This window comes from Syngnathus leptorhynchus, chromosome 21, assembly GCF_054491065.1.
Source record: "Syngnathus leptorhynchus isolate UIUO chromosome 21, UIUO_Slep, whole genome shotgun sequence".
Taxonomy (NCBI): Eukaryota; Metazoa; Chordata; class Actinopteri; order Syngnathiformes; family Syngnathidae; genus Syngnathus; species Syngnathus leptorhynchus.
In genome coordinates, this window is record NC_141215.1 from 5,315,115 (window position 1) to 5,338,489 (window position 23,375).

General features: G+C 46.9%; 2 protein-coding genes across 11 annotated transcripts in view; one reads left to right on the forward strand and one right to left on the reverse strand.

Annotated features, from left to right (window-relative positions):
* The window catches only part of LOC147040315 (monocarboxylate transporter 2), a 30,972-nt gene extending 7,817 nt beyond the window's left edge, over nucleotides 1-23,155 (forward strand). The window contains exons 4-12 of one of the 7 annotated variants that reach the window (XM_085901937.1): nucleotides 8,746-8,966; nucleotides 9,388-9,522; nucleotides 9,893-10,076; nucleotides 13,558-13,656; nucleotides 15,423-16,980; nucleotides 19,100-19,340; nucleotides 20,093-20,236; nucleotides 20,335-21,123; nucleotides 21,330-23,155. In XM_085901937.1, the coding sequence (XP_085758063.1) occupies nucleotides 19,124-19,340; nucleotides 20,093-20,236; nucleotides 20,335-21,123; nucleotides 21,330-21,589 (1,410 nt within the window). In that variant the 5' untranslated portion in view covers nucleotides 8,746-8,966; nucleotides 9,388-9,522; nucleotides 9,893-10,076; ... (1 more) ...; nucleotides 15,423-16,980; nucleotides 19,100-19,123 and the 3' untranslated portion in view covers nucleotides 21,590-23,155. Of the gene's footprint in view, nucleotides 1-8,745; nucleotides 8,967-9,038; nucleotides 9,523-9,892; nucleotides 10,077-13,092; nucleotides 13,457-13,557; nucleotides 13,657-15,408; nucleotides 16,981-17,753; nucleotides 17,966-19,099; nucleotides 19,341-20,092; nucleotides 20,237-20,334; nucleotides 21,124-21,329 lie in introns of those variants that run through there. The other 6 variants (XM_085901934.1, XM_085901938.1, XM_085901935.1 and 3 more) reach the window with 6 other exon arrangements.
* lrig3 (leucine-rich repeats and immunoglobulin-like domains 3) lies at nucleotides 788-13,422 on the reverse strand. Of its 4 annotated transcripts, none has more exons than XM_085901929.1 (19): nucleotides 13,369-13,422; nucleotides 9,088-9,159; nucleotides 8,924-8,998; nucleotides 5,771-5,905; nucleotides 5,554-5,697; nucleotides 5,334-5,477; nucleotides 5,109-5,252; nucleotides 4,431-4,574; nucleotides 4,272-4,352; nucleotides 4,120-4,191; nucleotides 3,967-4,038; nucleotides 3,692-3,855; nucleotides 3,191-3,526; nucleotides 2,827-3,108; nucleotides 2,269-2,745; nucleotides 2,014-2,172; nucleotides 1,804-1,944; nucleotides 1,473-1,727; nucleotides 788-1,400 (listed from the first exon to the last, which is right to left on the reverse strand). In XM_085901929.1, the coding sequence occupies exons 4-19, from the start codon at nucleotides 5,881-5,883 to the stop codon at nucleotides 1,186-1,188; spliced, it is 2,943 nt and encodes a 980-aa protein (XP_085758055.1). In that variant the 5' UTR covers nucleotides 5,884-5,905; nucleotides 8,924-8,998; nucleotides 9,088-9,159; nucleotides 13,369-13,422; the 3' UTR covers nucleotides 788-1,185. The 4 variants fall into 4 exon arrangements, with proteins under 4 accessions (XP_085758055.1, XP_085758053.1, XP_085758054.1 ...); XM_085901927.1 differs by lacking the exon at nucleotides 13,369-13,422 and adding an exon at nucleotides 11,563-11,986; XM_085901928.1 differs by lacking the exon at nucleotides 13,369-13,422 and adding an exon at nucleotides 9,500-9,646.
* Nucleotides 23,156-23,375: the final 220 nt, after the last annotated feature.

Below are 23,375 nucleotides of genomic sequence, written 5' to 3' on the forward strand. Positions count from 1 at the left end.
TTTTATTAACTTTAATATTGACCATTAACTGCCCTTTCGGGTCTCCCCCCCCCCCTCTTATCTCAATTGTTGTGGCGCCTTTCCTGGAAATGACTCTCTCCAGCCGTCTGATTGGCTAAGCTTCCACTTTTGCGTGATTTGGTCTCGAAACTCAGCACCAAGTTAAGGTTGTCTGGTTTGTTGACCTAAAAGCCTGAAATGTTCCTCCGCCAGCAGATGTCTCCCAGGTGTTGGCCGTGTCTGCTTTCTCCACCATCTTGCCTTAATCGTCGCCTTTTCCCAAAAGGACTGGCAAGACTTCCAACAAAGACCCCCCCCCCCCCTCATTCCTTTGCAGTAGGCTAAAAGGCGTACAAGCTAGCCAGACCAGGTGTGCTTCAACAAACCATGAGGAGGGCAGCTAAATGAGACCGGATTCAATTTAAGAAGCTCTTATTCACGGTTACAAACCTAAAGACAAATTTCCAAGAGCAAGTTTCAACAACCTGCCCCTCCCCTTTAGTTGAAGAAGAGGGAGGCCTGAAACAACAAACCACAGAGTAAGAGGGAGGCTGGCAGATGAGGGTGGGAGGCAGTCAAGGGCGATGAGTCATTAGCCAAACAAAGTGGCGCTAAGCTAATACGCTGTCGCGACGTTGGAACTGGGGGGGACTTTATCGCAAAAAGAACGTCGTATCAGAATCTCTTATTTTAGCTAAGCTAGCTTAGTTTAGCTGGAAACCAAAAAGCACCCCCAAAAACCAGCAAGCTGCTGCCTTGCAAGCAACGTTAAGAAATCCTTTCCAGCAGCACACATTCGGGTGTTTTTATTCTGTTTACATATGTGCAAAACATTGCTTCATTGAAAGCACATAACCAAATTTAAAAAAGAACAACTCGGAATAACTGAACTGGCTGGGCGGCAACATTCCCTTACATGACAGATGTTAAGCAAAAATAATGTAATCTGTTTATATACAATTTACAAAATATAAAATATTTCTATAAAATGTTTATATTCATCTATTGAAGCTGTTTCCAAAAAGCACAAGGCTTCATAGAGATGCTTGTACTTTTTTGTCGGAATGTCCTCTTTTACATTCACTTGTTGCGCAGTCTTTCATTCCAAAGGTGTCGGCTCAGTGAGGTAGAAGTATTATTTTCAAAAACATTTGGTCATCTCTTCATGGAAAATGAGTCTCTCAGCTAACAGCTCGTTCCGTTTTGAGAAAAGTCCGTCCTGTTGCTGTCAAACGGCTGTTCGTAAACGCTGCGGCTCTGCTCCGATTCCGAGTTGTCCTCCTCGCGATCCGACTCCGTGTCGACGGCAGCGTAAGGGTTTTCGTTACACGTCGTCGGAGGTGGGCCGTATCCCGTGTACATGTCCTGCTGAGGCCTCCATGGCGATTTCCCAAAAGTGCCTAGACGAGGAAAATTGGATGAGTAGAGCCAGGGACCTTTAGGGAGTTTTGGTTTTTGGTCCGGAGACCTACCCATGAAGCTGTTGTAAGGAGGCGGACACTCGTGAGGTCGGCCGTAGTTGGAAGGTTCTAGCTCCTCCATGGATGGTCGGCGGCCGGTCTGCTGATGGGAGGGGCCAAGGTGGAGGCTGGCATTGGGGAGCTGCATCAGGATCGTAGAGGAGCAAAGGTCAAAGGGCTCCGAGAGGAGATAGTCCTGTCTTTTAGGTCTGGTCAGACTTCCACTGTAGGACTCGGTGCAAACTGGTCTTGGGTCAACGGAACACCCTGAGGATAAGAAAAGAGATTTTACACAAACTGAAGACACGGTGGCAAAGATGTAGAGTTGAAAAGTCGTGCTGACCTGTGTAGACCTCGGCCAGTTCAGTCGGGTACAAATCTCGGCGTAGCAGTGTGCTTATCGGACCTTGGTAATGGCAGAGAAGAGGGTCGATGGACGCCGCTTCCATCTCCGCTTCACTTCCTGTATCCAGCTGACAAAGACCTGGACGGAAGACAACCATGTCAGGAATTTCAGCCTGTGGTTCTTTCAACCAAAGGAAGGCTCTCGTACCATTCATGTCTTTGGGCTGCAAGTAGAAGCCGCTAATGGATGAGGCCATGTACTGATGGCTGCTGCCGCTCTCAGATGGGATGTAGCCATCCTGGCGGTCCGCAAGCGTGCCTTGAGAGGAGAGGTAGCTTGGGATATCTGCTGGCAGGTTGGTCTCGTCTGTAAAACAACGGTGGCCACCACGACACTCGTCAGAGATATTCGAGCGCGAGTCGTCTATTGGATGGCTTTCCGAGAAAGGACGTTGGTACGTACCGGTGTTGGTGACACTGCAGTCCTCGTTCCGCCGTCGAGTGTGGTAGATGATCACCACCCAAACTAGCGAGGTGCCAACGACGCAGCACACCACGGCTATAATGACGATTCCCACCGTGGTCCAGCCGTCGTCATCCGAGCCCGTTCCGCCAATGATCCCGACCCCGATCCCTCCTTGGGCTCCGGAGTCGCAATTGGGGTTGGGTATGACGGAGAGCCTGATGTTCCCTCGCTCGGTGCCCAGAGCGTTGGACATCTCGCAGGTGTACTTCCCGACATCCGCCTCGGCGGCGTCCACGATGATGAGGAGCTGATTGGCGGCGGCGAAGAAATGGCGCTCGGTCACCACCAAAGGACTGTCGTCTTTGGTCCAGTTAAGTCTCGGAGCGGGGCTGCCCCCGGCGATGCATTGGAGCACGGCCGTTTCGCCCTTGGCTACCGTGCGGTCCATCAGGGGCCGTAGGAAAGAGGGCGTTTCTACAAAAAAGGTCGGAGAAAAAAAATGTGATGAAATACCAAAACACCAAGAGCCTTCTTTTCGAGTGTCTTCTCCCTCACCTAAAACCGTTAGCGTAGCATTAGCCGAAATGGCCCCGGCGATGTTCTGAGCAGTGCAGCTGTAAACCCCAATGTCCTCCGCCTTGACGTCCACCATGAAGAACACGTCGTCCTCCGGCATGACATGCATTCGGCGTTCGCGGGCGGCGGGGAAGTCGATGCCGCCGTCTTTCTGCCAGGCGATCTGAGGCGACGGGTGACCCACCGCGGCGCATTCGAGCCTGGCCGTCGCTCCGGCGCGGATACTCAAGTCCGTCGGCATTTTGGTGAAGGAAGGAAGCACTGGAAACACAAGTTGATAGGAAATCAGATTCTTGATGGACTTTGGGTTGACAAGATTTACAGCCCGACTTTTCGAACTTACTATTAACCGTGAGCCTGGCCTTGGTGGAGTACGAAGATCCAAAATGGTTGGAGATGACGCATTGGTATTTCCCCTCGCTGGAGAACTGCACGTCACGCAGCTGCAGCGTGGTTGTATACTCCGTCACCTCGGTCTCGCCGCCGGAACTTCCCTGCACCCTCAAGTGGGCCTGGTTGTGGATCTCGGGGTCGTTAAGGACCTCGTTGTCTTTCTTCCAGGCGAAGGTCATAGGCGAGTCGCTGGAGCTCGCCGCCGAGCACACGAAGGTCACGTTGGATCCTTTCAGAGCCGACTGGGTCTCCGGTTGAATGGTGATCTGAGGCTTTGGGAAATCGTCTGCGGGAGAAGTACATTTCCATCAGGTTGGAGTCAGGGGGGGAAAATATTGGACAATCTAGGTCAGTTCGTAAATGGAAAAGGGGGGGGGGTGTATAAATGGCTGTTTTTGAGGCATGACGGTGTGCGGGCAAAGTTGCTCTCCAGTGTAAACGCTTTGCTCACCGCACACGAACTCCTCGGGGCCAACGGCGAACACGCTGCGGCCCTTCAGCATCTGCGGGTGGGCACAGCTGGCATTGACACTCGGGAAGAAAGTTTGTTCTGCCACCCAGACTGGAAGCCACTTGAGTTGGCAGTCGCACAACAAGCTGGAGGTGTTCAGTCGCCTGCCAGGGAGGGGGGGGATCCAGAAATGTTTCATTTGAGTAGAATTAAGTGCAAATGACCGGTTAGCAATGATTTGTATTTATTTGAAGCAGAATGAAAAGAAGACTTACAGCTCTTGTAGATTTTTCATCTGAGAGAAAGCATTGGCTTGGATGGACATGATGGCGTTATTGCTTAAGTCGCTGGAGAGAAAAAGCAGAAATGTTAGGTTAGAAATTCAAAAGTGTGCGGGGGAAAAAAAACAAATATGATGATAAACTCACAGGTGCTGTAAAGCATCCAGGCCAGAGAAGGACTTCTTGGTAACTGATCGGATTTGGTTTCCTTGTAAAAATCTGTGCAAAAAATACTGATCAATTTCACATTTCCCCCCCCCCAAATCAAGATTTTCCAAAGAAGTGATTCCAAACTTTACATTCTCTTCAAATTGTCCAACGCTGAGAAAGGCCCGTTCATGTCCTCGATGGTCCAGGAGATTTCATTATTTTGAAGATCCCTTTTGCAGAAAAGACTCATTGAGAACGCATTTCAAATCTTGTCCCGGGATTTAATTTGCTACCAAAGTGCAACTCACAGCGTCTGCAGGCTGGAGAGGCCTCGAAATGCTCCGTCGGCGATGAAACTAACGCGATTATTCCCGATGTGAAGCTCGTCGAGCAAGCTGAGTCCCACGAAACTGGATTCTTCCAGTCGGGACAGGTGGTTGGATGAAAGGTTCCTGTGAAGGGGAGGGGTGAGGAGCACGACAGGGACATTAGGACCAATTAGAACTCCCATCGTTACTGTTGCTTTCATGAACTGGTATTTAATATGAGTGAGAGGACATCAAAGTTGGCAACGGCGATGTTTCCCCGATAGGCCGAGAGCAAATCAGATAGCCGGGTCCGTTCCCGGCCGACTGGCGGCATGTTTACTTGCCGCTTTTGTGATAACGGTGGGTGAAAAGAGAGGAAAGGGGGTGAGGAGGGGAGGGGGCGACAACAACAACCACCTCTGAGTGTAAAAAAAAAAAAAATCCCAGACTATAAACAGCAGTCACAACAAAGGCAATGCAATCTTCCAGTCTTGCATCATCGTTTCGTAAACAACGCAATTTGCTAGCGAAACGTGCTAAAATGTAGCTTTGCTTTTTGTGTGCGTGCCGCTCTTGGCGTCGACGGCGTGAGGAAGGGCAGGCGGGGGTGCCGCACAAGAGGAGAAAAGTGTTGCCAGTTGGCAGAGTGAATGAGGGGCCAGGAGGGGTCGGACTCACAGCTCGCTGAGTTTCTGGCAGAACTCCCAGGCGTCGGCTCGGATCCTGCTGATGGCGTTGTGGCCGAGGTGGAGCTGCTGCAGAGTCAGCAGGCCGTAGAGCCAGCCCTTGTTCACCTCCGTCAGGTTGTTGTAGTCCAACTGCCTGCCGGGACCACACGCAAAACTCCGCTCGGAACACTCGGGAGGATTTGAAAGACCCGGATCGGTTCGCCCAAGCGCTTACAGGACTTCCATGTTGCCGAGGCCCCAGAAAGCCCCGTCCATGAGGCGAGTCAGGCCGTTCCTCTGCATCTTCAGAGAGCGAAGGGCCTGTAGACCGTGGAAGGTCAAACCTTCCACCCGGCGCACTCGATTCCGGCTTAGCTCCCTGAAACACGACACGCTAGACTAGTTATCTTAAATTTGATCAGTGATCAGCTCATAAATTGGTCCAAAAATCTTACAGGTGTTGCAAATTGGGCAGCTGGAAGATTTTGGCGGGGATGGAGGAGAGACGGTTGCGGTTGAGTCTGAGAACCTGAAGACTGTTGGACAGATTACCGAAGCAGCCCGTCTCCAACGAGGAAATGCGATTGTTGTTGAGGAATCTACGAAACAAGTCGCAAATGTTAACGCGTGACAAAATCCACACCAAATTCTCATCTGCGAGCGACGACTCACAAGTTCTTGAGCGGCAAAACGGGGAAAGAGTTGGCCTTGATTTCCACAATGTTGTTGTTGCTGAGGTCCAGCGTTTCCAGGGCGAGGAAAGGCCTTAGCTGCTCGGCGGCCATCTTGGATAACCTGTTGTTTGCTCTGAAAACACACACCATCGCTCCAATAAATGACGGCAATCCCGGAGCCGTGTCTCGCCTCGCCACGCACACAAACACTCGCGTTCCTCAATTAGCTAGAGCTTATTAACAAAAACGACCGACCGTCATGGCCGCCGTTTTTCAACTAAACGGATCAACGCTTCTTTTTCGTGACGTGTTATTTTGTTTATAAGGTCATTACCAACAAGGTATTAAAAAAAAAAAACATTGTAAGCTGCCAATTACTTGGAGGATGAATACCATTCCCTGAGTGAAAGCATGCCTTGGCAGAGGCCGGCAATTTCCTGAGCTGCACGCCTCCTAAATTGCAGTGTGGGGACTGCTTGGTTATAAACAGAGGCTGTACAGTGCCTTCTTTGTGCATCGGGAGGGGGGGGGGGCAGGAATTCCCTCCAATGTACCAGACGACAGGCCTCGTTTTCAGTATTCATTGCCCCCCCCCCCCTTCACCCCTCCGCCAGATACACCTTACTGACCAGAGTGTTAGTTTTTCTGATCCCTCTTTTTTTACCTAGCAGAAAAAAAGTGAAGACAGTTTTATAATGTCGGTTTAATTCGGGATGTGGTCTCGTTAATATTTGATTGTGGGAATATTTTAATCGGGTGGCCGACGGGACAAAATGGTTTGACGTTAACTTGCTTGACACGGCATGGGAAAACTATTTTTTTCCCGCAGACTGTCAAAATTGTCTCTTTTTTTTTTTGCAGCCCTTCATTTTGGTTCCAACTGTTGGTGGAGTACTCGTGGTTGCTTGCTTAATTAGTGCTTTGACGCAGCATCAAATAAGAATCTGGAAAAGTTGAGAAAGAGAGAGGCCGATATGAGGCTAGGCCGATAATCGATTATCAGCGCCGATATTTGGCATGTTGTCGAATATTAGCGTCGACCTTGAAACGGACATCTTATCACCGGTAAACAATTTCTAGTCGTCTGGTAATTTCTGGCGGCACGGAGACTTTGGCTGGACTACGAGGGCGACGCTGGAATAAAAACCAGCCGAGCATGTCACTCCCCCCCCCCCTCTGAGTCTGAATTGGAGCGTGGAGCCGAGCGAAGTAAAAGACAGCGGTTGGCAATACGCGGGCTGCGAGATAGCATGACTAAAGATACCGGCAAGGATTCCTGAAGACGAGCTCGTATCCCGATCGTTGTCGCCAATCAAATTACACAGGCAGCTTCTTTGTTGGGCGATTTGCAAAGGGCTTAGCGCACACCGCATACCCCCGCAACCCCGGCCCCCTAAACAAAAGCGCCGCACACCACCTTGTATCTCAGTTTTCATGTTCCCTTGACTGGCCGCTGAGAGAAAAAGACTCGAAAGAACCGGTCTTACCAGTTTCTCTCTCGGGGTTGTCTCTGGAGTCCTTGACCCAGATCATCAAAAAGGATGCTCGCAATTTAGATGACCTGAAGTCAATGACAGATATTTTTTTTTTTGTATTGGCTATAGAGGCAAATTGGCTCCCCCTTCATGGAACATGCCCCCCACCAGGTCCCCCCCAAGGAAAAAAATACTAGCTGCGCCAGTGCTGGGAGACTGAGGTTGCTTTTGCGAAAACTGTGTGTGTGTGTTTGGTATTTCCTATTGGAAGGAGAACTGAGTTTTGAGGAGCCATCTGACGACTCGCTCTCACTGCAGTGGCGCCTGTAATGAAAACCAGGACTCGCCGTGGAAACGCTCGTCCGTATCTCACGCCAGCCGATGATCAGCTTTTGGGGAATTTGAAAAGACCAAAAGCTCGTCGAAGGTGAACGAGTTTTACCCCCACAGGATGATTTCCGAGAGTCTTATCCTCAATTGTTTTCCTTTTTTCTACGTCAAGAGTGGCGACCCCTCGTGAACTTCTAATCAGACCTGAGATCTACAGGTCATTCGCTGCCAATACGGGTTTGGGGATTTTGTAGATCCCCCATAAATTCCTGGGAAATGGTTCAATTAATTAAGATGATCACGACTCAATTACTACCAGCTGCAGAGTTATTGCCGTTTGTTTTTACTCCAAGCGGCGAGGTCAAGGATGTCGACGAGAGCTGCCGCTATGTCTGACTGGCTGTTTGAATAGGTGCTATTTGATACCCCGACACCCCCCCCCCCCCCCCCTTTACTCCCAGCTCTGAGAAATCGAAGGAGGGAGAGAAATTCAGGAAAAAAGTTCCACGGAAGAGAGAGAGAAACAAAAAAAAAAGTGCAATCTGAAGAAGAGGGTGTCACGCCATTGAGAGCATTCTTTTTTTGTTCGACTTTGTGGTCGCTCTTGCATTTCATTTTGCTTTCAACACATTCGAAAAGAATTACTGTATTTTCCCACTGCTGCCAGATGCCAACACTTTGGATCGACAACGCTGGCTCGTTTGCAAACAAACAAAAACAACAAAGCAAGATCAACAAGGTTGTTTTTTGCAACTTTACTAGACGGCAGAATTCAGTGAAAGGAATCCGAGCAACAATCTAAATCCTCTTCGTAAAAGACAATCTATAGCCGGAGGTGCTGTTCAAGCAGTAAACTTGGAAACAAATTGCCAAGCGAACGCCCCCCGGCGGCCGCGCGGCTTCGTGTCGGGGCTTGATGAGGCGCACGCCTCATCGGGCCAGGAGACGTACGGATACATTCTTTGGAAATAACTTCACGCCCGTTGCTTCGCTGAGACGTGCCGAAGAAAAGCAAAGACGCTTGTTAAGGTTTCGCACAATGATATCGCCTAGCACGTACTAGTGATGTAAAAAAAAAAAGAAAAATTCCAAAGTCTTCACTGGCGCACTAAAACGTAATTTACACTTTAGCCGCCATTACTGATTGCCATCTTTTCTTTCTCTGCAGGTTAAAAATACATCAGCAAAAGGAGCCACCAAACAAAACATTTCCATTGGCATCTGTTTTTGGACCACGTGACCCGTCTGGGGCTCGCTGCCATGTCTGCGACTGCCCAGTCTGGGAACCGACTCAGCCAACAAGCCCAGGCCAGGCCAGGCCCCCCCACCTCGACGCTTTCACTTACAGAATCAACGTGGTGACGTTGGACGCGCACGGACCCAAGTCAGGTATCCAATCCAGTTCGTTGTGGTTCAGTTTGCTGCGAAAGACAACAAACAAAAAAACAGACGGTTAGGAAGCACAACTCGGCCCGAACGAGACGACGAATAAAGTTTTCGCCGTACTTACATTTCGTTCAGATGTCGCAGTTTGGAAAACAAAGTGCTGTCGAGCACCTGTAATTTGTTGTGGCTCAGGTCCCTAAAAATTGGAGAAAAAATCGGAATGTTACTTAGTAACTTCACGGATTGCTTAATTTAAAATGTAAGGTAACTGTGGCAACACTGTCCCCGACTTTTATTTTTTCTACTCCTAATAATTCTTTCCAAGTATTTGTAGAAATGACTCGTAGCTTTTGTGAAAATCCCGCTTGTGTTTTTTTTGGGTTTTTTTTTTATATATTCCCTCCTTCTGTCCTTCCGACACGAGAGAGAACACGCCAAAGCGGCTGGCCTCATCTCCAGGCCGCGTCGGCGCATCTGGCCAAAAGCAACAAACGGAGCCGCTGCTCAGGGACAACTTTTCGAGAGGAAGTCCAAACCTGACGATGGATTTGGACTCGAGGTTTTAGCTCCGAACGATACTACTCGTATCATGTTTTGGGGGAAAAATCTCCAAAGTCAAGTCATGGAGTTCTTGACGCGGCTGCGCACCATCAATACCGTGGTGCCAGACCCCCCCCCCCTTTTTTTTTTCTTTTACACCTCCTCCTCCCCCTCTTGCTGCCTCCCTCATCTGGAATCCATCAAGTTACACTGGAAGGAGGGGAGGAACCTCGTCATGTCTTCACAAGCTACACCTCTGTCGAAATTTCAGCTGGCCAGCTTGTTTTTTTTTTGTTTTTTTTTGCTGTTTCCATTTTGCTGTGAAATAAAATCACAATTCAGCCTTTCAAAGAACGCAAGCGTTCTGATCATTATGGTTGTCGTTCTAGTTCCAGTCCTGGAGGCCAGATGGGAACGGCGTCCTATCACGAAAGGCCGAGATAAAACCTCGAGTAGCTCCGACACTTCCACTTCCAGGCTGGCGAAGACGGCGAGATAACACGGCATATGCAAGCCGTGGCCTGCGTTTTCTGCGACAACGCGCTACTCGTCACGCTTATCAGGAGCTGAAAAGTGAGTGGATGAGTTACACCTTGCTTGAAAGATCCACAGATTTTCTTTTTGACTGAAACATGCTGAAAAGTCAATTAGATCTCATTTGGCAAGGATTGCTTGAGTCATGGAGGCAAATTGGAGCGCACTAATTGGCTCTGACCAGCAGGGGCGCTGTTGAGCATCTTCAATTCAAACTATTTTGATGAGGGGGAATCCAGTTGATTTTTCAAATCATCAAATCCAATCCTGACTTTGTACTGCCTCTCAATTATAAAACTATATATTTTTTGTATTATTGTTATTCCAAAAACAAACCAACAAAACAAGTTTAAATATGATTTAGGAAAGGATGAGCGCACAAGTCGATGAAAGGATGTCGGCGGCTGTTTAATGCGCTCTCCAATTCTATAAAGGGACTAAAGACAGCATGGTGACTGTGTTGTAAGGCAAGCTCCCACGTTTCCATGGCTGCCTCCTTTCCCTTTCTCCTCCTCCTTCCCCCCACTTTTATTGCCAACTAATCCTACATGCCCCTCCTTAATCAGCACCATGGCTCTGGTGTTGCTAATTCAGCAGAAATAATGGGGTGCTAGAAAACAAAGGGGCCCCGCCGGTCTAAGGGCTTTAAGATGTGCCGGAGAGCCACTCGTAAATTAGCATGCCAGAGTGAAAAGACCCCCCCCCCCTCTTCACTCCATGTACAACTTTTTTTTCTGTGGAAGGCCAGTCTTGATTACGGTCTGCTTTCTCTGGCAAACGTAAAAGTTTCCATAGCGGCGACTTCTCAACCTGAAGAATTTTGAAATGTTAGGAGCTTTTTGGACAAGGCCTCAAATCAAATGCAAGGAAATGCGGGCTGATAAAAATGATCTGGCTTTACACAGATCAATTATAAAAATAAAAAAAAAACAACTAGGAAGATGGATTATCTGTAAAGTGGAGCACAATTTCCAACTTGCCAGTTTATGTTTGCTATTTTGGCTGCTTTCAAGTGGACAAATGAGAAACAGCACCGTTGAGAAATACATGCGGTCTGATTTATGTTGTGATTTTGACACTTGGCAAGTGAACCCAATTTTTAACCAACTATAATCCCAAGTGTGTGTATAAAACTTCTTTAGAGCATCGCTCCTACACTTGTTTTCCCTTTATAACCATAACAACAACAAAACAACAGGCACCGAGGGGGACTAGTTTACAATTATTCCCCTTTACACATGAAGGTACATTGATGTGTAAAAAAAAAAAAGGAGCCCCGCTGTGAGGGGCACATAAATAAAACCTCTGTTATAGATTAATGGGAAATTTGAAGATATGTGCCGAGTTTAGCCACTTTTTGCTCCTCGTGCGGTTTCCAAGCCCCAGCCAGCCACTTTTCACTGGGAGAGGAATGTGGATCATCTCAGTGCCAAATTCGCCCTCCACTGCTCATTTGAGTGGAAAACTCACGGTCAAAAAAAAAATAATAATAATAATAATAATCAAGAAAATTAGGTAAACTTACAGTTGAACTGTCCATTCAGGGAGAGAGTTTGGAATTTGTCCTCTTTTCAGTCGACTGCAGTCCACTAGATCCCCCAAACAAGCGCACGGAGCGGGACACGTCCGTGTGTTCCCAGCAACTCCGCAAAAAAGCAAGAAAAACACCACGGAGCCGGCAAAAGTGCGCGGCTGGCTGGATGAATACATTTTTACTTTCCCCGTCCAAAACAGAAGACACCCCAGAAGGTTTTTTTTTTCCGTGCGACAAATCCCCAAAAAAGCGCAACAAAAAAAATCCTTCAACGTTGCAATGCTGGCAGATTCAAATAGATCCTTTTAAATCCTCTTTCGAGTTGTCGTAATGGTGAAAAAGGAAAGAAACGTGGTAGTTTCGCACTTGGCCATTGTTTTCGTCAAACTTTTCTTAGTGAGCGCTTCTCTTGGCTTGCTGTTGCGCTATGCGGAGTTGAGGATCCCCGCAGAGGAGCGTGAACGCTCGGGAGAGGTGAGCGGGGGCGGAGCCAAAGGCCGCGGGGCATTCTGGGTAATGGAGTTTAAAACTCAACCGCCCCCGTTTCCCTGAACCAGCCATTCTAAAAAGACATGAAATAATATCTTTGACTCTTCAACTTTTTGGAATGACTCCAATTTATTATTCATAATAGTTTTCCAATATAAATTAAATGATCTCAGACTCCTCATCGTAAACAACTTCCACTAATCACTTGATAAAGGCATTTCCATGCTAACCTGAAGGGTAAAATCTGACAATTTGGCCAAGACACAAATTATTTGATCGCTATGGTCCTTAATAGACGAATTTATTTCACCAAAGACCCAATTCAAAAACCTTTTTATAGAGGTAAAGTCCGTAACAGGAGTCTTAATTGATATTCAGTGCTTGAAATAATACATTTACAATTTAAAACGGTGTGTGTGCGCGCGCGCTGTTTAATTTCCACATTAGAAGGCCCCTTCATGGGATATTCATGCCCGGCTGGATGCAAAGTCCTCCCCCGGGCCAGTTTCCTGTTAAGCAAGGTCACATTTTCACTCTTTGTGGGCATTTCCTGTTCGCGGGGAGGACGCAACCTCATTAGCCTCTTGACACGCCGACGCAAATGTGACAAACCACAATGGAAACTGATTAAAAGTGGAATCGAGTTACTAGCGGCTTATACCGTGTTGATTCGACAAGCATTTCATTTGACTGCTTCATTTTTATTTATTTTTGTACCATCATCAAATTAGGTCACTGATGAGTGAATTTTTTTTGCTAGCGTAGTATCTCGCTATCAATGGCGTTGTAGCTGATACTGCCGTGTTTAGTTTTTTTTAATGACTCGTTTCCGCGTCAGTTAACTGTAATGGATTCGCACGTCATTGTTATATGTTCTCAATCTACATTCCGTGTCACTTTTACACCTGGGCTGGCTGGCCCGTTTTACACGTTATGCGATTCCTTTTTGATGTCACAAAGCAGATGACGGGTGATAAGTCGCTCTATTGTTTTGGGGTCGGGGGAGGGGGTCTTGTGAATGCTTTTATTGCCTTGCTAACAGCTGCGTTAAACTGCTGGGCCAAACTCATTTGTATTTAAAAAGAAAAAAAAAAGAAAAGGCGGAAAATAGGAAATGAAGTTTGCGGCCTTATTTTTTTTTTCCTCCTCATGCTCCACTTGCTTGTATTGTCAATCGATCAATACAGCAGATTGCGCGACTGCGGTTGTAAACAAAATCTATCGACTGCACATTTCTCTCGTTCTACTTATTTATTCAATAATAGACATCGCTAGAGGAGTGCTTTTCAGAAAATTGCGTAAACTTACCTTATGAGTGGAGCAACACATTTAGTGAGTTAACATCTCACTGCGGGGGAAAAAACAAACAAGACAACAGCGTCCCAGCAGGAATCCGGTCTGTGTGTGTGTGTGTTGGGGGGGGGGGGGCAGGAATGGCATGCTGGAGTATTTTTGCCTGTTTGTGGTGATTGATTAGATCCCTGTGGACTCTTGCAGGATTTTGGAGAGCATCCACACGGATTGCTTCCTCATGGCCTCCTCTTCCGACGCCGCTTTCAACTCGAGCAACATCAGAGGGACGCCAGCCGCTTTCAAGTAATATCGACTTTTTTTTTTTTTACTATACTTATAAACACAAATAGGGCGATAGTAGCAATGTGAGGCATATTTTTATTTTTTTCCTCGCAAACTCATCGCTACTCTCGCTAATCCTTTCAGCTACTACACGTCAACAATGTAAATGCCTTTTCTCAAAGCGCCAATGGAGGCGTTCCTATAAAGCTTTCATTCCTCTTTGAATGAAAACATTGCACTACATACGGTTCACACCAGTTCTCGCATTCCTCTCTTGGCAAAATCCTATTTTCTAACCACCGTCGGATTTGTTTGGTCACAGCGGCGCCTGCTTGATAGATCCTCTTTTGGCTGCCAAACGCTTCCCATACACCCCGAAGCGCACCTCCAAAGCGGACCGGAGCGTGCCAGAGATTTTGCGGTCCGCGTCACAGATGTTGGCGGCGACTAATGCCCAGCGTGGCCGACTGCCAGAAACGATACTGAGAATAGCAACAGTACGCAAAAAAAAAAAAAAGCCTACCCGGCATGCCTCGCTCCAGGTGACTTCCAGTACAAACATACAGAGCAGGGCTCGAGAGTATGCGCGAGTGTATATGTGTTTTCAGGCTTGTGTAAACCTTCAGAAAATATTGGCAGCGTCACACATTAAAGCTTTTTTTTTGGGGGGGGTAATTATTCAATTATGCTTGGAAAAATAGAAGAAACCAAAAGCTTGTTAAATATGATTGGATCCAAAATCAAGATAAGTCAGTTGTTTGTAAAAAGATTTTTTTTTTTTTTTTACAATGAAACATTAGTGTAATCATTTAATATTAGAATTATATATAATATAAAAATTTCAATTTAATATAAATCAAAAATAAATGTAATAAAAAAATAATATAATGTAAATTTAAATAATCAAAGACTTTGATTATTCTCAGGTCTTTTGTGTAGCTCCTTTTCGATATTTTTCTGATGATATCCAAAGGGCGTCGAAGATTTTTGCCGGCGTTGCAAATACGACCCGTGTTTCGCAAAACGTCCCGAGAGAGAGAAAGAACAGTGTCGCTGTTGTCAAGCCTCGTGGGGTTGACTTTTTGACGGGCAGCTGAGAGGCTCCAAAGTGGCCCAAGTTAAGGCGGGCATTGTGCGGCCGGCCGCCAATTACACGTCCCAGAGTCCGAAACAAAATGTCTGCTGTGCGGAGGGCTCATAAGCGCGGCAGTGTTCGGGCCCGGCGGAGGACGTCTGTCCCTCGTAATTAATGGGATGACCGACTCGGGCACCGAGTGCGCTGACCGAGAGACTGATGGCCATAATTTGTCAACATATGGCTTTTCACCCCATAATTTCGAGCCCGTGTAAACACACACGTATGCTCTCATTCACTCCAAATGGGAACAGAAGGTTTCGAGACAGTGTTGGGAACAAAGCGTTCAAGTATATCCAAAGTGTTTACACCTTGCTCAATGTGCTCATTCTGCAATCCCATTTTCATCTTTCAAAGCTTGGTGTCGGAGGCGTGCAAACATCAGGCATCAATTAAATGCAATTTTTTTTTTATTTAAGCACTCGCTGTTTTCTTGCCCCAGGCTGCAAATCCGATTAGCGTTATCAGACAACTTTAATCGCTAACACAACATGAGGATGTGAGTTTTAATTTGTCCATCAAATTAGAATGAAAATATTTGAATCGCGTTCATAGAAAGTCATGGAAAAATTTTTGATTTTGATTTTTCTAGCAGAACAAAAAGCCTGAATGACTTTCTTCTCATTCTTCTGTCACAGCCGCTCACTTGTAGATCTCCCGACACACAGCGCTGGTGTGTTCCTCTGCCCGGACCGCCTCTGAGTTCTGGTAAACAAGGCGGTAGTCACGCCGCAGCGGGACCTCCTTACCCCGCTGAGAGCCTCCAAAACGTCGGGACCCCCCACCTTCACACGCTCTCCCCTGGCTTTTAACCCTCCCGCTGCCTCGGACCAGCGGTAGGTCCCAGCAGTGATAAAGAAAACACAGCTGCTCAAACAGTTGGACGGAACACGGCGGAGGTGGTCGGATGGGGGAGGGGGCACATCAACATATTTAAATCCCTGATCTGTGCACGTCAATGGACCACCTGAAAAGATAAAAACAATCTTTCAAAGCTGAATTTTGCTGCTGGACGGTGCCCGTTACAAACTTTAATTTCAGATTTTGGTGCAATTCAAATATATATAGGTGTTGAGGTGAGAAATGTGTCATCACCCCCCCCCTCTTTAAAAGCATGCTCATCTGACCGCAAGCAGCTGCTGGGCTTTTCCTGATGGAAACAAGCTGACAGCAGAAGGTAAACATCAAGGTGTGGAAAGAGCTTCTTCCTTCCTTCTTCCTCTCATCACTCAGGCAAATTATCCATCCATTTTTGTCTATGACACCAATGGCGCTTCTCTTCCGTCACTGGGGCACGCTGGTCAGCTCGATTGATTGATCCTCATTCGACTACAATAACCATATTCCCCGTCATTATCGCGAGGTGATACGTTTATACTGTCATTTGGTCCCTAACACAAAAATTAAACATAAATTGGATTGTAGCTTTTTATGGTCCATTTGGAAAAGCTTTACAGCTCTCATAAAGACCGGGGGGAGCTCTCTTTCTGTGGCTTCGTTCAAGGACAATTTCTTTCAGACGGTGGTGCTGACCTTATAGCGACCCCTGCTGTCGGGATGTGTCATTGGCGCCCAATAAAAAGACTTAACCGGATGGCACACGCCATGCGTATGCTTCTCACTACCACAAGAGGGCGCGTATTTACAGCGCTCATAGTTGTGAACGGCAATGCGGTCGTAATAATGTTCATAAAGTTATTTTTTCTACTAAATCCATGAGCTTGTTGACGTGTACTTAAGTGTTGCACCCTTTTTTTTTTTTTTTAGCAGCACTATTTTATAACACCATAGCATCAAAGTCATTTTTTTTTAATTATTATTAAACGGTTTCTCTTTTTAATTTTTAAAGCCATGTTACGTTTGTTAAAATCTGGTTATACTTTAAAGTCGAATGAAAATATCGCAGTACAGTAGAGTACAGTAGGATGATGCAACCAGTGGCGTCGCACTCGCGTGGCTGGAAAAATAGCAACGTAAGCAACAGCGCCGCCCTCTGCAGCGCAACCAGTCCACGTCACGCCATCTTAGGAAATTCAAACAGTAGTCAACCCAACACACACACACACACACGCACACACACACAGCGGATGTCCTAGCTCACCGAGAGAGAGCAGCGGCATCTGTCTCCTCCAAGGTCAACGGAGCCTGCAGCCGCCCCTCGCCCACCCAATCCACGGACACGCACAGACGCGCCTTTATTCTCCTTCAAGGTAAAGAAAAGTTGAACTCTCATGGACTTTATCTCTATTTTAACATCATTCCCCCCCCCCCCGCTTCTTATTATTTCCTGGCTGTGATGAGAAATGTATCCAGAAGAATGAGGATTAGTGTTTTAAATCTGTTCGTGCGCGCGCCTGGGATGATGTGTGGTGCGTTCACGTGTTGTTTATGCTGGAAAAATCCTAGCCGGCGCATCATTTAAAGCTTGAGTTAATTAAGTGCTGCTATTTTTGGAGCGCACGGACACTACCAGGCCTCAACAGTGGCTCTGTCCTTACATCAGCCCACATCACATGGTGTTGACTCACTTTACTTTATGGCATATTTGCCCGTCACGTGCTAAGAGAATTAAATGGCAGTAAAAGACAGTTAGTTCTGCGACTGCTGACTTCTTATCGTGATTAATCTTTTCTTTTTCTTTACCATGTAAAGATCAGTCATAGTGCCGTGATAGTATTTTTTGGTTACATAACATTTGCATTTGCTTATTTTAGTATCATATTTTTTTGTTATGGTTATTTGGTATGTTGTCACTTTATGAGTTTTTAAAATGAGGAAAAGTAAATTATTCACATAATAGATGAGATTTACAGATTTGAATGTGACATTTTCACTTGTTTCTTGATTTTTTTTTTGGGTGAAGGTGGTAGATCAGATTTCAAGATCAGGACCTCTTTCCATGAACTTGAAGAAAGTTTGTTGTGAACACAAAATCAGCTTTGTCCAAACACCACCTGATAGAGAACCTGCCAATACTGCCCCCCCCCCCCCCCCAAAAAAAAAAGTATCTTTGACTTAGATCAATCAGATTACATGATCACAGCCACTCGGAACAAATTGTTCTGTTTTTATTTGTGGACATCAATCCTATTTATTTATTTTTTTTATGTAAAGATTCACGGACGATAGTATTTCCTCGATCAGCTCTCACGTTGCTACCACCTCTTTGAGCGCGAGTTGCTAATGGGCCTAATGGTGAGCTATTTCTGCTACCAGTCGAAATCAACTTTGAGGTTTCCTTTCGAGCCAACATGCCATAACTTTCATCGCCATGCGACTTAGATGGAAGCGGGTCACGCTGCCCGTAGAGGTCGAGTTTCCTTTTGTAGAGTCGGACATAGTTGACAGCACCTGTTTCAATACAAAGAGAAAGGTCTTATCGTGTATTAAGCTTTTTTATTTTTTGATTTTAGAAACGTCGCCTCGCGCTCTCACGTGAGGCGCCGTGACGTCACCGCCACCCTCATAAATAATTTCAGGTTATCACGTTACTTCAGGAAGTTGTATTGCGAGCTATTAGGTAAATTAGGGTCACATTTCAAAATAAAGCATGCCCTTGTAGGGCAGACACACGGGCGCAGTGTTTTGGATCCGTGCCCTCGAGTCTAGACAAGTTACCTGATTTGGTTTTCAAGGCACGCTTGATTATTGGGCTCCTCCTGCCATCTTCTTTGTTATAGTCTCACCGCGGTTACGTGTCACAAAAGAAACTGGCGTGATTGAAGGTAGTCATCTTCTCTCATTGTCTCCCAATGAGCTCATGTGAGCGTTTCAAAATAGTCTTAATCTCCCGGTGTCGCCGCTCCAGGTCGTCAATTACCAGTCGGCCGACCTTTACGGGCTGACCAAGGACGACAACACAACGTGATCCCAGTGTTGACTTTTGGGACGGACTTTGCTCCAAAGAAATGCGTGAGCAGCTAACAAAGCCCCGCCTTCATTCATAGTCAGAATTCTGTTTGCATTGTCGTTACTTGAAGGCTTCATGTTGGTCGAGACTCCATTTTGACATCTATTGCCCCTGAGGGCTCGTGGAGGGGGGTGGGGAGGGCTCAAGGTGAATGGTGGGCGGGGCTTAGTCGCAGGTAGGAATGAGCATGTGGACTGTAGGTCAGTGTTTGCACATGTGTTCCAACAAGATCCAGGACTGCTGGTATGCCCCCCCCCCCCCCGCCCTCCTCACACGTCACCGCCGGCAGTTTCTTAAAGGTCCTTTGTAAGAGCCAGGCGCTAAGCGACTGGAATTGAAACGACACCTCCACCCTAAAAAAAAAAATACAAGTGGTGAGACTCGTGTTGAGCTGAATTTTGTATTTCTTCCCGTTGCAGTGACGAGCCAGCGTCGGTCCAGCGATGCCGCCGCCAGTCGCGGGCCCCTCCGCCGTACCCCCGCCGGACGGCGGTTGGGGTTGGGCCGTGGTGGTGGCGTCCTTCATCTCCATCGGCTTCTCCTACGCCTTCCCCAAAGCCATCACCGTCTTCTTCAAGGACATCCAGATCATCTTCGACGCCTCCTACAGTGAAATCGCCTGGATCTCCTCCATCATGCTCGCTGTCATGTACGCCGCAGGTCGGACATTTTCTGACAATTAAGACAATTTGTGGAATTTAACGACACAACGAGGTGTCACCGGATGATCTCGTAGCCATTTGTTTATTCTCGGATTCACGTGACGAGATGTCAAACGGCGTGAGGAGAAACGCGGGCATCAATCGAAACAAATCTTATCGCTTTACCGACAAGCGTGGATTAGGTTGCGCAACATTTGCGGGCTGTTGATCAGTCCAGATGGTGAGAACCGGAGTCGCTCGAATGACGGGAGGATTACAGCCTAGCCAGATGGCAGCTGCGGCGGCGCCTCGCACGATGCCGCGGGCCAGAGTGGCCAAAGCGGCAATAGCGACCGCAAAAATAGATTTTGACGTGAAATCCGATGAACAGAAGGACATCCGCGGTAATAAGATAATAAACATAATGGTGTGATAGTTCTGCCGTCAAAAAAAAAAAAAGCGTGGAATCTGTGTCGTTAATCTAGATCGAGAGAGAAAGCGAGTGAGAGTCGCCTTTGGGTGAGGCAGCAAGGAATCCGAGACACACAATTGACAGGAGGGAGGGAGGGAGGGAGGTTTTGGAAAAACAAAAACGCTTATCTCAGACCTCAGAGGCAGTCAACCATTTTTTTTTTTTTCCCATCCGAAATGGCTGACGGCGAATAAGAGAAATGATCTGTGTCTATTTTGACTTGAATGGAAATGTTCAGCTTTAAAAGTGGCCCAGCTCGATTTATGAAGGAAGTGAATGCGATTCAATCATCTGGCTAGGTCCCATCAGCAGCGTGCTGGTGAACACTTACGGCTGCAGGCCCATCGTGATGATGGGCGGCTGCTTGTGCGCCGTGGGCATGACCCTGGCCTCCTTCTGCACCAGCGTGCTGCAGCTTTACCTCTGCATCGGCGTTATTGGCGGTAAGTCCCTCGCAATCCACTTAACCGCCTTGATGAGCTTTCTGCCTCGGCTGGAAATAGGCGGCCGGGAATAAAAAAATGAGACTTCTCCCCCGCAGGACTCGGATTGGCGTTTAACCTGCAGCCGGCTCTGACCATGATCGGGAAGTACTTCTATAAGAAGCGGCCCATCGCCAACGGGCTGGCCATGGCCGGCAGCCCCGTGTTCCTCAGCTCCTTGGCGCCTCTCAACCAGTACTTGTTCAACAACTTTGGCTGGAGGGGGAGCTTCCTCATCCTGGCCGGGTTGCTCCTCAACTGCTGCGTGGCCGGCTCGCTCATGAGGCCCCTGGGCCCGCCTCCCGCCAAGCTGAAAAAGGAGCAGGTGGCCAGCGCCAAGGTGAAGCTCACGCCGTGGCAAATACTCAACAAGTACCTGGATTTGTCGCTCTTCAAACACCGCGGCTTCCTCATCTACCTGTCGGGGAACGTCATCATGTTCGTGGGTTTCTTCGCTCCCATCGTGTTCCTCACCGCCTACGCCAAAGATATGGGCGTGGACGAGTACTCGGCCGCCTTCCTCCTCTCCATCCTGGCCATCGTGGACATGGTCGCCAGACCCTCCATGGGCCTGCTGGCCAACTCCCGCTGGATCCGACCCAATATTCAATATTTCTTCAGCTTTGCCGTGCTCTACAACGGCGTGTGCCACATCCTCTGCCCGCTGGCCAGCTCCTACACCGGCCTGGTGATCTACGCCGTCTTCTTCGGTTTCGCCTTCGGTATGGTCAGCTCGGTGCTGTTCGAGAGTCTCGTGGATCTGGTCGGGGCGCCCAGGTTCTCCAGCGCCGTGGGACTCACCACCATTGTGGAATGCTGCCCGGTCCTCATCGGGCCACCCATAGCAGGTACCGAGTTTCACGTGTCGATTAGACGAGCCGTGTGAAGCTCAGCCGCAACGTTCACCCCGAGGCGACTTTTCCGAGTGGCAATTTTCAAACGTGTTTTGATGCTGGCGTTGGACCAAATGTTCAAAGCAATTATCTGAAACAACAATTGGGCCCATCCCAAATTCCAACATTATCCAGACATTTTTGTTTTTATTGTCTTGCAGGGAAACTGGTCGACGTCACCAAGAATTACAAATCCATGTATTTCTGCTGCGGCGTCATCGTGATCGTGGCGAGCATTTGGCTTTTCGTCGGCAACTTCATCAACTACAGACTTCTGGCGCGCGAGCGCAAACTTGAGCAGTACAAGCCGACCGGGTCGGAGGATCCCGACGTGCCCCAGAAGCAGGCAGAAGTCCACAACCCGGCTAAGCTCGATGAAGAGAAAGGCAGAGAGCCCATGCAGCGGGAAACCAACATGTAAGAGCTTTTTTTTTTTTCTTTTCTCCAAGTTTCCAAGCCGAGAGAGTGCCTCGCGGTGTTCCACCTGGCTCTTTTCCGGGTCCCCTGCAACTCAAAACTGCCAAAGGATCAAGAACAATGTGTTAAAAACTCATAAGCAATCAAAAGTTGGACCTATTAATGTCTTCCAATTGAATCTACATACGGCCAAAGTGCATAGTCACTTTTTCCGATACAGAAGCAGATTTTCAAAGGTCCATCGTTTGGTATTAAGCAGTGTTGCAAACAGACGCCGTCTAAATACGTCTGGAAGGCAAAAGGCGTGGACGTATAACAGCTCCGACTGGTTGTCCGAGCCAATCTCCTCGTATAATCAGTGTGTCGCCGAGCAGGAAATAAAATGCAAGCTCCTCATTGTATAATATGACTTGCACCCTAAAGGTTTTCCTTAGAGAAGGAGGCTGCATTTATTCCAAAAGTCTAACTTGACTTGAATTCAAGCAAAATTGAATGTACTCTCCTTTCACCGGCCTTAATAAAAAGGTAATAATGACCAAAGCCATCTGCGTGATACTGAACAATAAACACTGGACACTTCATTAGGGACACCCAAGAGCTCCAATAACGTTTCATAATGTGACTTTTTATTTTATTTTATTTTTTTACCCTTAATATGAGTACAATGAAATTGAGATATTCTATCAGTGAAAGCTGGAAAGAATGGAATTGTTACTGAAGTTCTCAACACTTATACCTGAAATTCATTCCTTACATCTTTGGCCAATAGTGTCCACTGATTGAACATTTATAACACCGCTACTCATGAAAGTTGACCAGTGTGTCGACATATCAATGACTGAACAAAGAAGAATAGAAATCTATATTTTGCAGCTTTTCAGTGTTACACAGTATTTTCATACTTTGGCTAACGTCCACTCTCACTGTGCTTTGTATGACTTTGAATGTTTTCTCGTCGAATCAACGAAAATCACTATGCAAACTTTTTTTTTTTTTCCATGCTGATTTTTAAAGGGAGGTAAATAAGCGGTACAATCATGTTTGCTTTGCAACACTGCCCCCTGCTGGTACGTCAGGTTATTCTTGATGCTGTGATGCGCTTAAAAAGCTGCTGGGGAAGGAGACGTGACGTGACGTTCTCTTATTTCATGCTATAGAGGACAAAGTCAAACATTTCTTTGTATTTATTTTCTGAAAAAAAAACCGATTTATTAACTAGAAAACTATGAACTGTCTGTTTTTTGTGACTTTTTTTTGGTTTGGGTTGAATTAGCAGGATTTAAAAAAGAAACAAATGGAGGATGACTGAACAAATTTGCTGCTGGGAGGATCTCAATTTACTCTGGTGCCTTATTTTATTCTGAACATGCACTTGGGTTGTTTAAATTAACTGAGACTGAAGCTTTGCAGATTATCCTCATAATGTGCAACAAATTTTGTTCACCCTCCTTGTGTCATTTTCTGTTTGGCATCCAAATACTTTATTCAGATTGTATTCTTCCACTACCTCTGCAGATGTCCATTCATGCTGAGCTAAGGACAAATATAGATAATAAAAAATTTTTTTTGGGGGGGGGGGGGTAATCCCTTATCAATAAAGTATTTATCAAGTCAAAAAAAATGGTCTTTATCATATCATTTAAATGCAAATATTTTTCCGAAATCCAGACACAGCTTTTATTTGAACCCATACCCCTAAATATGAAATTGCAGCCAGTGGTTGGAAGGAAGGGGCAAATGAGCACCATGAGTCATAACATATGGATGTCAGCCCCCCCCCCCCTCCCACA